At 36.8% G+C, this 14,789-nt stretch overlaps 1 protein-coding gene across 4 annotated transcripts in view; it reads right to left on the bottom strand.

Moving 5' to 3' along the window:
- The window catches only part of STXBP5L (syntaxin binding protein 5L), an 82,482-nt gene that overhangs the window by 20,753 nt on the left and 46,940 nt on the right, over positions 1–14,789 (bottom strand). For all 4 annotated transcript variants that reach the window (XR_015742061.1, XR_015742063.1, XR_015742062.1 and 1 more), the window contains exons 11-18: positions 13,950–14,022; positions 11,456–11,603; positions 10,794–10,861; positions 8,473–8,513; positions 7,440–7,654; positions 5,445–5,611; positions 3,440–3,565; positions 476–627 (exon numbers count right to left, since the gene is read on the bottom strand). Coding sequence is in view for 1 of the 4 variants with exons in the window: in XM_026713260.2 (XP_026569045.1) it covers positions 476–627; positions 3,440–3,565; positions 5,445–5,611; positions 7,440–7,654; positions 8,473–8,513; positions 10,794–10,861; positions 11,456–11,603; positions 13,950–14,022 (990 nt within the window). In the remaining 3 variants the exon portion in view is untranslated. The remainder of the gene's footprint in view (positions 1–475; positions 628–3,439; positions 3,566–5,444; positions 5,612–7,439; positions 7,655–8,472; positions 8,514–10,793; positions 10,862–11,455; positions 11,604–13,949; positions 14,023–14,789) is intronic.

Here is a 14,789-nt window from a genome sequence, read left to right as displayed (position 1 = left end):
TATTCTTTCCCTAAATTTTGAGAAGTCTCATGAACGTGTATCTGTGTATGTTTATGTGTTTATGAAACAATATTAGGCTTAATTTGGGATTATGTGTTTTATGTAGTTCTGCTTCAAAATCGTAATATATCATTTGCTGAATTATGGCTTAGATTGGAAAAACTATATGCATTTAATTTGTTATTGTAGAATCAGAATATAAAGCAAGTCTTCATTTTAATCCAGCAACAGCTATTTTTATTTTTATTAGCAGGATAAGAAACAAGATTTTAACCCACACCCAATCAAACTGTCATAATCTTACAATCTTACTTTTATTAGTATTTGGCTAATCACCTGCTAGAATCTTTCTTATAGATTTGTTCTTTATATATTTTCCTAAGCAGTCAATATATATTTTCTAAATACAGACATTCCCAAAATTGCAGGGCACAAAATGAAATGATATCAAATTAATTTTCACTGTATTTGCTACCTGCACTAAACTGCTTGCTTCTGCGAGGAGAACGAGGCTGGCGCTGATAGGGATCACTCAATCTGTGGAGGTCAAAGCTTCCTATGCTCAGCAATTTAGTCTTCTGCATAAAATCTACAACAACCAGACCATTGCAGTTTCCAAATGCAACTCTGTGAAAAGAAACATGGTTTAATTATTTTGGAGTTATCTCTTTCAAGTACTGAAACTGGAATAGATTTTGAACAAAGAAGCATTCATATAAGATAATAGCAATAGCAATAGCACTTAGACTTATATACCACTTTATAGTGCTTTACAGCCCTAGAGAGGGCTGGTTTACAGAGCGGTTTACAGAGTCAGCCTCTTGCCCCCCAACAATTTGGGTCCTCATTTTACCCTCCTCAGAAGGATGGAAGGCTGAGTCAACCTTGAGCCTGGTGGGATTTGAAGAAGTAGCTTGCAATACTGCACTCTAACCACAGTGCCACAAAGGCTCCTAATTTTTATTTTTATTTTATTTTTTTTATCATGCATATTGTCTTTTATTCTTATACTATGAGCTCCAAAGAAATCTGGAGTCAGATGGCATCTAAATCAAATGAATTAAATTTAGCTCATTTTAAGAACCAGATCAGATGATGGATCATTCACCTTTGCTATCATGATAGCACTGAAAAGGGAGCCCTGCTTGTCAAGAAGAGCTGACTTAAGCTGTGGGTGGGTGGGCGACTCATAGTCTACATGTGACATATAGTTCCGAGAATGTCATATTTAGTGCTCTGAGACCAGGCCGCTGATCTTTGTCAGTGATATGGCCACATTTTGGCATTAGCACATATGGTCACTTTTTTTGTAAGTATGCTTATAAGGATGGGAATGAGAACATTTGGTCCTAAAACTCCCAAAGTAAACCAAAGAAGTCCATATTTCTTTGGGTTATATCATATAATTTCTGGAGGATCTCTTACAGCTCTTCAGAAGTTGGAAGCTTAAGCATATCTTTCCAAGCAGGTTAATCAGGCAGTTACTAATCTCCTATTGATAGGAGGTACATATGCTTAAGGTTTTTATGGGCCACCCTTCAGGTCTGCTTTCTGTAAAACCCGAAAGTAATAAGGACAGTTTCTGGTTCATGAAGAAAAAGCATTGTACACTTTAAGAACATATCCTTACCTCTGCCAGTGCTGACGTTGCAGCGTTGTCGGATGTGAGGAGCAGGTCTCCACACTCCCATCCTGAGTTTTCCCTGTTGGAGGGCTCCGAAAGGAGCGAAAGCCACCTTGTAGGGGTGGTGAAGAAAAGAGGGGTACCCTGCAGTTCGTGAAGAGCAGCAACTCTCCTGATGGACTCAGGGCTTCTTCCCTCTCCCTTGACAAGGAGAAGAGGCATCCATCATGGCTGCCACGAAGCCCAATTTAAGAATCCAATTGTCTATGTTTTAAAAGATCTTTAGCTTCTCACCTCTTAGTTCCTCTTTCAGGTCTAGGATTTTTCTCTCTATGGTTGTTAGCCGCTTTGAAAAATAGTTTTCAGGATTTTTCTGGATTTTCCTTTCTTTTTTGCTTTAAAGTTAGAGTCTGAATAAAAAGGAATCTTCTCACCCAGCTCCAATCACTGTTCATCTGCACCGTTTCTGAACATTTCTTAGTTGCTGTGGCTGTCCCAGCTATTGTCCCCATTTATTCATACCTATTTCCTGTATTCATACCCAAGTTTATTCTTATACCTATTATCTTGTAAGCGATTGACAAATCAAATAAATAAATAAAAATAAATTTATTCTCCAAAGCACCAGAGGGCAAGGCAAGAAGTAATAAGTGGAAGCTTGTTAAAGAGAGATCCAACCTAGAATTGAGAAATTTCCTGACAATGAAAACAATCAATCAGTGGAATAGCTTGCCCCCCAGAGTGGTGGGCACTCCATCGCTGGAGGTTTTCAAGAATGTTTTCACACTTTCCAAGACCATTTGATAGGATGGTATAAGATCACATGCCTTAAGCATGGGGTTGGACTAGGACACCTGTCCCCAACTTTCCAGCTCTGCAGACCAGCAGCAGCAGTAACGGGCTTGGAGAGGGAATGGTTTCACGTGTGTACCTGCTGCTTGGGCAAATGGAGATTTGCATGCTTATGTGCTCGCCTGCTGCTTTCATGGCCCAGTTTCCAAAGGACTGTGGCCTCGTACCAGGCCACTGACCAGAGATTGGGGACCTTTGGACTAGAAGACTTGTGAGGTCCTTTCCAGCCTTATGATTCTATAGACTACGAATGTCCGTGGAGATTCTCAGTAATCCAGGTCATAGTTGTCTAAAAGGTGCTTTTTTCAAAAGGCAACGGACTATTTTTTCCCTGTGGAGGAGGGGTGGGGCAGGATGGTGAGGGTGATAGAAGGATGAAGGATTCATATTATATGAATCTACATGCCTCAAAATACTTGTTTGTTGAGATTATGAAAATTTTGTATTGATCCATGATGGGGTAAAAGTAATTTATAATGGCTGACCCCAGTGGAAAAATAAGTGAAATCCATGCCTTGATTTGAACTGCACAGGCTGTAATAGTTTTTAGATCTCTAATGTTTCTTCCTCCATGGTTTGACAGCTTCAGATAGCTTTCATGAAAAAAAAAATCAAGAACATCCATGAGTATCCAAAGATTGTGTTTAAAAAGATTTTTTAACCAAAAATCACCAGATCTTTGATTGTTATGGCTTATTTTTTTGCAAATGGTTGTTTGGATAGTACTTTCGTTTGGAGTAAGGAGTAATAGACATCTGCATCTTGGTCCCATCTTTTCTGCCATTTTTCCCAAACCACCAAAAGAAGACAAATTACTAGGAATAATATGCTTTTCTCTTCCTGGAACAGGTTCTGTTACTGGTTCTATTACTGGTTCCAGGCAGACCTCCATTCTAAAGATTTCCCGCTTCCCAGCCAGCTAAACTGGCCAAACTGAAATGAAAATATAATGGGACAACTTACAATCCATAGGCTGAATTCACTGCTAGGCTGGTTATTTGTTGAGGAAGTTCACCATCTACACACATCAATTGAATAACAAGTTCTGCTTGATAACCAGGAGGCATTCTTACAGCCTGAGTCTTCACACTAAGAAGAAGAGGAGAAACAATGATCAAAATAATCTGATTACCCAGTTGGAAATCACTTGCACTATTAAGAAAACTGGCTGCGAGAAAATATAGAGTCAACACACCACTGTGTAATTTCTAAGGGGAAAAGCAGGTGACAATCATTGAGTGTGTATAAATGTTTAAATAGTATGGATTGACATTTTCTTCCTCTCAACTGCTTACTTGATCCCAATTGTTTCCAATAGTATCTTCTGTATAAAACAAGTCAATGTGATATTGCAATATTAGGTCCCTTTTGATTCTTGAATCAAGGGTAACTCAAATTTTATTATGCTTTTTCATCCGAAGCAAGAATGCAATCTATAGTAACCCCCTGATTACGAATGTTAAAGAGCTATTGGAATAAACCTAGCTTACCCTTCCACTGTGGAACAGAACAAAATGAAACTTCTTATATTTCCCTATTTTTTTATCATCACCTGGCACATTTCATGGTGTTGAACTAAAAAGCAAAAATTAGAACAGGGGTCTTCAAACTTGACAGCTTTAAAACTTGTGGACTGCAACTGCCAGAATTCCTCCTCCAGTCATATTATCTCAGGAATCCTGGTAGTTGAAGTCCACAAGTCTTAAACTTGCCAAGTTTGAAGACCCTTGAATTAGAATAATCATTTAATGCTATTCCTGGTTGCTTAACTGTATGGCACTAAATACAGATAAATAAATTCAATTCTTTTCAACAAAACTCAGTCATTGCATTTGAACGGAAGAATAATAGTGTTTTATTGCTATAAATTATAATGTTTTATTAATACAGGGCCTAAAAATATAACATGAGAAAATTCTGTGACTTAAGAGAAGATGCTAAGTTGTCCCCTGTCTCTGTCCCATTCTGGAGCTATCCCAATTTTGTTAGCTTCATTTCATTTCTCTAAAGTATTTAAATTCTTGGGAAATGTTACTGTTTTCTGAAGATTAGCTATTCCCCTCATTTTATATATTGAATATCTTATAAGTATTCTCTTGGCCACTTTGTTCATGTTATTTATATGGACATCAAAGGATATTTGGCCAACAACCAACCCCATGGTATCCAACAGTGCCACTGATAACTACACAGTTTATATGCCAGCTGCAAATTAATCTAATAATCATGCAACCCATGTCTAATTAATTTGGCAATCATAATGTTATGAATTCTGTATTTCTGGAAAATATCAGTGCTGAAATCTAGTCTAGTCCAGAGTAACCAGTCATGCTTCTTTTTCAGAAATTGAGAACTTGGGCTTCATCAGTATGTGAGAATCTAGCATAAGTGAGATGCCATCAAAGTCTCCTTAAGAGGAGGAAGAAGGGCTGATGGAGTAAAGCAATAAGACTGGTTTGGAGAACACAGCTTGCCCTTCCTCTTTCCTCCCCAGACTGAAGCGTTCTTTTACTTTTGGGACAATCGGCATTCAAACACCTTCTACTCTGATATTCACTGCCAACATAACATTAGTTCTCAGAAGAACCTTTGATCTTCATGTCCCCAACCTCAAACAATGGGCTTAGGGACTTAGTTGAAAGAAATATGGAAGGGTGTGCCAGTCTAGATGTGATAGGAATCTACTGCAGTACATAGTTATTGGTAGCTCCTAAATCAGCTCTGCTGAGCTCAGTGTCAAATGAGATGAATGATTTCTACAGTCTAATAGTGAGCAACTACGCTTATCTGAACTATCAGTAACAATTTCTTAGTACAAAAACAGAAAATAATTCATGAGATACTATTTATACAGAGGTATCAATATGCATGATAGTTCACAATCTTAGCAGAAAACGTTGAAGAAGTTTTGTTATAAATATTGAAAAAGAACAAAAAAAGACAATTTAAATCAGTCTACATTCTTTACCTGAGAAATGGACTACAATCCATTGTTCGTTCAGATGGAGTATTGCAATTGCCTGAGAGGTCTTTTAAAGATGAAAAATCCAAAGAGGCATCGGCAAATGGAGTCATAATTTCTGCTTCAGGACTAATGGTATCTTCTATCTCACTCTGGAGCTGTACCTCTAAAGACTTTTAAAAAATTAAAACTCAGATTAGATTTAGAAATATAGTTAAGAGATTCAATATTGTGAAGCCAATCTGCTTTTGCAGTATTCCAGAATGTCAGCTACATGCCAGGAAACTGCAAACTTCCCAAACCAGGCTAAATATGAAGGAATCCATCAAAATTATAGTGACTGTCAACTGTAAAGCAGAATTGAAAAATAAAGCAGATGAAGAAGGCACCCTAAACGTGTCTTCCTACTGTACCATATTAAACTTGTGGCCTAGATTCCTGGAAACAGAAACAGAGAATAATTTTTTCTGTTCTCATCTAAACATGGTGATTCCTGCTCCTTATAGAGATTTCTATGACCAACAGGAACCTAGACATTAAGGAAGAGTAAATACTTTCCCAGAATTTGTTTTCCAATCTATTTTATGATGATGTGGAACGAAGGCCTGCAATGTAGACTTGCAAATTTCTGCAAACATAAAGTATGTAAGTGGTGAATTAAGTGATGCCGTGTCCTCCCTCTCACAGTGCCTAGAGGCTGTTAGAGGCTGGATGGGGAGCAACAGGTTGAAACTGAACCCTGGCAAGACCGAGTGGTTCTGAGTTTGGGGTTCTCTGGTTCATGGTTATATAAATTTTCTAAATAAATAATAAGCCTCAGTAGACCACTAAAAGTGTGAGCTTTCCCTTTCAAGGGCCTAGATTCTAAAACTTATTTAGTTCCTTTAGACATGTTGGGATCAAGATGGCAGCCTAGGACTTGGGCTTATTTAAAGGACTGCTGGGTCTCCCTGTGGAGAAAGCCATAGGCCTGTGATGGAGAACCTATGGCACACAGAGCCCTCTCTTTGGGCACGTGAGCTGTCACCCCAGCTCAGCTCTGCCACGCATGCTCCGCCGCTGGTCTTTGGGTCACTGCTGCGCATGAGTGGGGAACAGGGTGCACCCCCGGGGGTCACACGTGCATGCGTGGGGGTGGGGTGCACGCAGGGGAGGTCATGCGTGCATGCGCAGTGGTGGACACATGCACGGGGCACACGCACGTTGCATTTTGGGGATGTGCATATGGTGCCAAAAAGGTTAGCCATCACTGCCATAGGCTGTTAGACCTCCAACTTTTTCTGGAGCTGTGAGAAACTCCACAGGACCACTGAGAAATAATTGAGATAAAGCTAATTCATAAACTACAAATTCAAAACTGCAAATTCTCTTGATTTAAAAGCATGGATTATGAGAAAGAAAGATGGTTAGAAGTTCTTCTGAGACCAATAGAAGAGAATACTTAAAGCTCAGGGTTGAATTGTGGGGTCTTTGGTGGTCTCTGAGCTTGGTGGTTTTCTTGCACATATATTCTCCTATGCCTGCATCAGCCCGAATGATGCTACTTAGTTTGGTAATGAAACATCTACAAGGAAACCACCAAGCTCAGAGAGCACCAAGGACTACACAGTTCTTCTGAGAAAAAGATCCAGAAGAATAAAAACTTGACTGTCAGAAAGGGAGCATTCAAAAAAATGTTTTGTTTTAACAGATTCAGTTTGTAGTTGGAAAATATCCTTTTTGTAGCATCAAAATAACTTGCTAGTTCAAAAAAAATCTCTTTTGACATTCTTCCCATGCAAGTCACCCTCAAAAGTATGCTTATTACAGCTTCCTTTGAATGTTTAAAATATATAGGAAAGCCATAACAGCTAGCTGCATATCCAAATTTGTTACTTTAAACTGTAACCACTGCATGGTAAACATAGCCATGTTTACTGGTAACTATAATCGATTAAAGGGAAACTTTTGATATATTAATGTAAACAAATCAGTGTATAAACAACACTCATACAAACTTACCGATATTTCAGTATTAACTTCATGTTTGCTGAATCTATAAACAATAACATATCCAGAGACACCTGCTATGCAAAATATTCTACTTTCAGGACACCAGTACATTAACTGGATTGCACAAGGATCCTCTTCTATCATATCTGCTGATGGCTTGCCATCCAACTTCCGTTTTTCAAATATTTTTGAAGTTTTTAACTTGTACAGCATTTGCAGTGTGACTAGAAGAAATTGAAATGATCTATTATATTACTTTGATGTTAAAATGGAAAGAGGAAAGAAACTGTATTGTTATAATCTGTATTTTCTATTAAGTTAACTGTTTTGGGATTCTTTCTATTTGGGGCCCTTGTATCAAAAGCACAGGCATACTGTAAAAAGTCTAAAGCCCTGGTATTTAGTGCTTACAAAAAAAAAAAACACCTTAAAAAGTGAAGGACAACATTCAGTGCTAAACATCCTGTACTGTCAAAAGAATACTGAACTTTCCCTTGCATTTTTCAGATATTATATATTTAGCCTATAATCAGCAATCTGTTTCTGATGGGCGGCAGATGAATTGAACAGCAGGAAAAGGGAAAGAGATTCCTTATGACTCCAGGGGCTTCACTTTGTGTAACACTCTGTTTTAAATGAGAAGAACAGACTACATTATATGTATTGTACTCCAATCTTCTTTCAGTCATTTCAATTATTCATTAATCATTTGAATACACAATTAAACAAAGAAAGCCTCTTAATAATCAATTGCAGAATCAGAAAAAAGATCACATGAAGACCAAACCATACTAGAAATCTAACAAGTGTTAGAGTTCTAGTGTCTTTGCAGGCATACAGTTTTGACTCTTACTCATTCCTACTCATTCACACTCTGCTATGATTTTTCTCTTTCAAATAACATCTCAAAACTTCTCCGAAATTCATTATACTGTACCAATTTCATGTATTTTGAGTAACAGATTCAGTAATTGCAATCAGTTCACTCCTTTTCAAACCTGAAACATGCATTTATAATGCAGTAATAAATATAGAAACTTACTGGCAGAAGCATCCCAAAATTTTACTGATCCATCTGCATGACTTAAAAGAATATAGTAAAGGCCAATTAAAACAAGGTAGAATAACATTATAATCATCATATACTTTTATCACAACTGAACTTGGCTTCAATTCCTATGATATAAAAGCACAGGTGACAAATCTCAGTTGCCATCTACAGTCACTGGGGATACTTGAACTTCTCAACAATGGTTTTCTTCTTTCCTTGCCTATCAGAACCATGAAGGAAGTCCTAGTTTTGTTCAGGAATGAAGGGTACCAGGATTTCATTAATATGGATGTGGTTCATTTATCTTTTCTGTAGTTTCTTATAAAATGGATGAGAGACACTAGAAGTGGCCGCATAACTCATCTGAAATGTACTGTAGAAGACTTCTTCAACTAACTAAAATTAAATAGAAGTATGATAAAGAGCAGCCGGGTTGTGGGTGGATGAAGAAAGCTCCAGCTACTTTAATGGATTCTGTCCTCAAGTGGCTTTTTCAAACATTGGTTGCATGCATGTCTTTGCAAATGATTTTTGCTGTAACCTACCAAAAGCCAAAATTTATTTATTTATTATTAGACTGGTAGTCCACAAGAAAATTTTGGTGGTCCGCAGAAAAATTGTTTGCATTTTTTATATTGCACTAAATTAGGGGTCCTCTATGGCCCCTTGGTCAGATACATGCAATGAACATTTGTGTTGCTTTGGGGTCTTTTTGTGCAGGTCGAAGTGGGGGCAGAAATTTGGGGTCTGCTTCAGCAGGGCTTTGGGCGAAGGCTGGAGGGAAGTGCTGCTGATGGCAAAGAGCTAGAGGGCCTTGTTCTAGTGAGATTGCATCATGGCCTGGAACTGGCTGACCATCTCAGACCATTGAGGAGCCTCCAGGTGCCAGTACCTGGCCTTGCACGCTCACAGGTCCTCCCTTTGCTTGGAAAGCCTATTCTCGTAGTCCTCAGTGAGGTGCTTCTACTGAACCTCCTTCTCGGTCAGATCCAATTTGAACCGAGCCACCTGTTTTTCCAACTCTTTGTTGTGGGGGCTGCTTAGCTCCAATAACTGCTTCCTGTTGGGGCCCTAAGGAGCCCAGGTGGGCAGGCAAGAAGTGGCTGGGGGGGGGTGAGTAGGGGCCAGCGAGATGCCCCTCAATGTGAATGACATCAAGTTGGCCATGCCCACCCAGTCACATTACCACCTAGCCCACCCAGTCGATCATTAGGCAGATCATATTAGTGGTCTGCGGGATTTAAAATTATGAATTTAGTGGTCCTTGAGGTCTGAAAAGTTGGTGACCCTGATCTAGACTGTGGCTCCTCCTCCTGTTTTCCAAGGTTATTTTCACATCCCAATACATCTAGTTAGAAGCTAACTGGAAACGAGTCTAGATAATCTATAGCATAAAAAATTGTTCATGTATAAACTGCTTGACACCCACAGCCATCCCTTAGCCAAAACATGACATAGTATCAAAAACAACAATAAAAATCTATTTTTTGATGGATTTGGTGCCCTTTTTTTAAATGAACCTAAATAACACCCTCCTTAGAATAAATAGGCCAAATATTTCTTTTTGCTGTCTGATATTAGCAACATGGGATTGGTGAAGAAGACAAGAAGAGAGAACCATGGGTCCTATCAATATTCTTGGATATCAAAAACAACAATTAATTCAATATTTTTTTCTCAGATGAGGATATTGATAACTTTAAAATTCTCATACACTGATGGAGAGAACATCAGAGCAGATGTGGACAATTTACTGATTGTAAATTCTGAAAAATTGTCATAGAAAGCTATCTAAAGTTCTAAACTTTCCATGAGGGACATTGTGTTGTAAAATTAATTTTACCCTAAGGAGAAATATAATATAAATATAACACTAGCAAACATTTTTCTCCACTGCTACCATAACTCTAGGTGTTTGAGGAATTCTGAGCTTATCTCATGTGGTTTTGTGTTTTCTTGAATCTACTTCTAGTTTCACCCTCAGCTTTTCCTTTCAATAGACTAAGGGGAACAACAATCCTATTAATAGCTAAGTCACCCAATTCTCTGTTGGAAGATCACTTATATTTCAAAGGCAAATTGGAACAATGTGCTTATGAATTCTTGGGGCTGTCTAGATATTAGTTTGTTTATTAACTGGACTTTTCAGTCATGCCTTTTGATTTGGAGTAATTTTTTACTTTTTTTACTTTTACTTGTCTATTTGGTGTTATTCACATTAAGGATACACAGTAAAGAAAGATGGAGTAAATTTTTAAGCAACAAATAACAAACATTCAACTATTTGCAACAGCTAGTAGCACTTTCCTTACCCTGTAATAATAATCTCAGGATATGTTTGTGATCCTAGGTTCCATACTCCACCAGTGATAGGCCACTCCTAAAAAAAATTATATTTATTTATCTATCATCCATCCATCTATCCATCTATCTAGTACTGCATTAGCATGTTTTTGCCACTTCATTATAGATTCAATGACTAATTCATAAAACTATTATCTTTTGTATTTACATGGTAACACAAAAGCTTTAGAAAAACATTTAATAGCTAATTACCAGGTTGTGTTTTATATTATGTTTAACCATGGTGTTTTTTCCCCTTTTGGTGTATGAGTAAAATAGAGTAAAATTTATGTAAGGAAATCAACTGTATTTAAAGCAAAAATAAATGTTTAGCCCTCACTGTGCAAGCTCACAGAATCTGATCTAATATTAAGAAACCTGGAATTCTATCTCGTGTGATACATATATTTCAGCTAGAATTCAGAACTCAGGCACCCAAACTACATGCAGAGATGTATTCCAACCAATAGATTCAGTCTGGACTTTGAATCAGTTTTTTAGAAAACAGCCAGATTCATTTTTATATGATTCACAGCTGTAGGCAAAGAGCAATGAAACATTACCATGAACACCAGTAATCTGTTTTAATTAGTGTTGCTTCAATAACACTTTCCCTTTTCTTATTCTTTACCTTATTGCTATATCCTTGCTTTTTATGTTTTGCACCTACAGAATATAGCACAGGAATCAAATCTGGAGGACAGTCAGCGAAGTATTCTGTGCAGGTAACAGGTGAATCATGAATATCCATGGAATAAGGATTTTCAAAAATGGGAAAACTGAATGAAAAAAACAAGTATTAGTATACCCTTTAAAGACAAAATTACTTAATACATTTATTATTTGAAAAGGAAAATATTACTAAATATATATACACACACACATTCTTGACACAAATGTAGATAGTGAGATAAAAAAAGTATTTGTATGCCAATTAAATTAAAGATGAGTACATACTAATAATTTAAATGTTCTTTATTGCAGCTTATATACCATTCCAAACCTGAGATTCTGAGCAGCCAACATTCCTTCTAATACTAAGAAGATGAAAAGGGTGACACAATTTAACAAAGGGCAAACCAATAATAGTAGAAAAACAATCACTGAGAACAATTATAAAGAAGAATGCAATCACCAAGGAACAATAAACATCCAAACACAGTCCAGGTCCCAACTTCAACTGGATTTCCTCCCAGGCTTTTATAGCTCTCCTAGCTCAACCAGACAAATGGTACTCGAATCCTTTTTCTTCATCTCTTAGAGAATCATGGTTTTTATGGGTGCTTCATTTATTTGGTTGTCTCAGCTGTCTCACTGAGTTAGTGAATATGGCATTTTAGATTGCAGGTGCCACTTCTGCAGAATCTTACAACAGAGTAAGATTAAATCAGTTCATCTCTTGCTATGGCATCACTCAATGAGAGACAATCAACCTGTTTAACTATTGCTGTAGATAGATTGTCACAAGGATTGACTCAAGAATTTCAAGGCACCTAGAAGATGGAAATGTCAGGAAGAAGGGCTTCACAGTATTTGTTTTTCCAATAAGATGCTTCATTAAGCAAGATTCCACCCTATAACCCAGACACACCTTTATCACTTTGGTTCAGTTAGGCCCTTGGCTATGCTGGTTTTTTAGTCTAAAGGGAATTGTTTTAGAAAGAGGACATTGTACTTAATTTTGTCAACAGTTAGAAAGATTTGCTTCAGACTAAACAGGCAAGGTAAAAGAAAGTAAAAAAAATAAATCAACGGCTGTATAATTATGATCCTAATGTTCATCTGTTGTTGCGATGAAAGTTAAACTGACTTACAAGTGGCAAACGATGCAGAGATGCCTCTAACATGTAGGCTCTATATACAATTTTAAAAAGTCATATGAAAAGCATTCCCCTCTGTTATGAAGTCATGAACCCCAGCTTTTTTCAGCAGCTCCTTAAAACAGACATGATTTTTTTTTACAGGCTCACATGAAGGTCTGGGAAAAGGTGGGCTGCTTTAAAGAATGGCATTTCCAAATATCCTCAACCATGGTGGAGTCTAATAAAAAATACAACTCTGAGCTTCTTCATGTATTGCAAAGAAACAACAAAAGATAAATAATCAGTGAAGTAGAGAGAGAAAGAAGATAACACAGCTGGTTAACCCTTTCTCTCAATGTTTGATTAGATCTTTGATTGGATGTACTAATCAAATAGTATTGTGCACTGATTCCATTTCCTTTCCTTTGTATTAAGAAAAAAATGCAAAAGGAAGATGTGAAAAGGTTCCCAATACTCTCTCTCCCATTAGGTTTTATGAAAAGGCATTTTGAATAAAGACCTTTTTCTAGAATATTTATGCCTGCTTGATGCACTAAACTGCCTCCTCTAAAAACATTATGAGTCACCAAGTTATCATAGAGAAAAAGGAATGAAAAAATAATCTTTGATTGGGTTTGAACATGGCAAAATGTAGATACTTTTCTCTTCTTGCTTTACTTTTTAGTACCAATAGAAGAGAATATATGTAGCTCAAGGTTGAATGGTAGATTCCTTGGGGTTCTCTGAGTTTGGTTGTCTGCTTCTAGACTATCCTGCAAGATGCAGTATGCAGTACAACACTAAATATATTACTTATTTTGGTAACAAAACATCTGCAAGCAAACAACCAAAATTAGAGAAACTTAAAAATTCCACAATCATATTTTAGTATACAATTATATGAATTATATTGTTGAGACATTGTTGCTTCCCAAAGTATCTGCTTTAAGGCAAATTGATCACTGATTCCATTAGTGAGTTTTTGAAACAGGTGATTCTGAGAACCTGCATTTTAAAAGTAAGGCATGGTGTTTAAAAGCAGTGAACACAGAAAAATAGGGGAATGGAGAAGCATCTTTTAAAGCTATAATCTTTATTAGATAATTTACTAGAATCCATAATTTTGGAAGGATATGTTTAACAAAGAAACAGATAGCTAAAATATCTAAAATATTAATCCTAGTATCAACGAATAGTGAAGTTGTTTGTTTTGAAAACATTTTGGCTTTGGTTTGTCATATTACTTTATATTTCCAAATTCAACAACAAATCTATGCTTCTCTCCCAGGAATTATTTTTAGCCACATTTGAAATTATACTTACTGGCTTTGAGTCAGGTCAACAACAATTAGATCTTTTTCCAATAGTACAACAACAGCATAGGGTTCTTGAATTTCTACATATAAATATATAAACACAAATATTAGTGAATTAGAATATAAAATAAGGATATCCATATAACCATTGTTCTGAACAAATGAAGAATTTATATATAATCCTAATAAAGAATTTTCCAAACCCAGAAGTTTAGTTTTGATAGATTAATATATTATACTTTCCTGGAACACTGATAGAGATATTGATGTTATTCTGATGATAGGTTTAATGTCTCCTCAGGTGAGATTAAGCATAAATATTGTTTCAATAAACATGCTGTATTAAATAGTATAATTCTTCTATGTAATTTGTCCCCATGTAACCGATCAAACCCTTATGGAAAGACTATTCCAATTTATAGCAAGCATACTGCAGAGAGAGTGGGGGAGGGAATGTACACAAGTATACTGAGTAATACTTAACTTTTAATTAATGTTATGTGCAAATCTTCTGTTTGTATGGAAAAGGCATGATAATCAATTTACACAGAATAGAGTCTGAAAAATCCTAAAAAGACTGAAAAAAGTTAAATGATAGGTTTATCATGCTACTTCAGTTTCTCTTGTTCTGCTATGATCACGACTGCACAACCTTGGCTCAAAGAACTTGATGCCAGATGTATTATCCTGCAAACCAGAATATTCTCAAATTCATTATCCCCTGGTGGCAACCAGTATTTTAAAATCTTTCCATTTTTGGTAAGTAACCAGATTCACCATTATACAAAATGTTGAGGGCAACTCATGAGAGGGCAGAGCTGGCGTGACGACGATACGGCCTGCGATC

The sequence above is a fragment of the Pseudonaja textilis genome, chromosome 2 (assembly GCF_049901715.1).
Source record: "Pseudonaja textilis isolate UNSWEBS1 chromosome 2, rPseTex1.2, whole genome shotgun sequence".
Taxonomy (NCBI): domain Eukaryota; kingdom Metazoa; phylum Chordata; class Lepidosauria; order Squamata; family Elapidae; genus Pseudonaja; species Pseudonaja textilis.
Note: the sequence above shows the minus strand (reverse complement) of the source record. Positions and strands in the feature narration are given on the sequence as shown.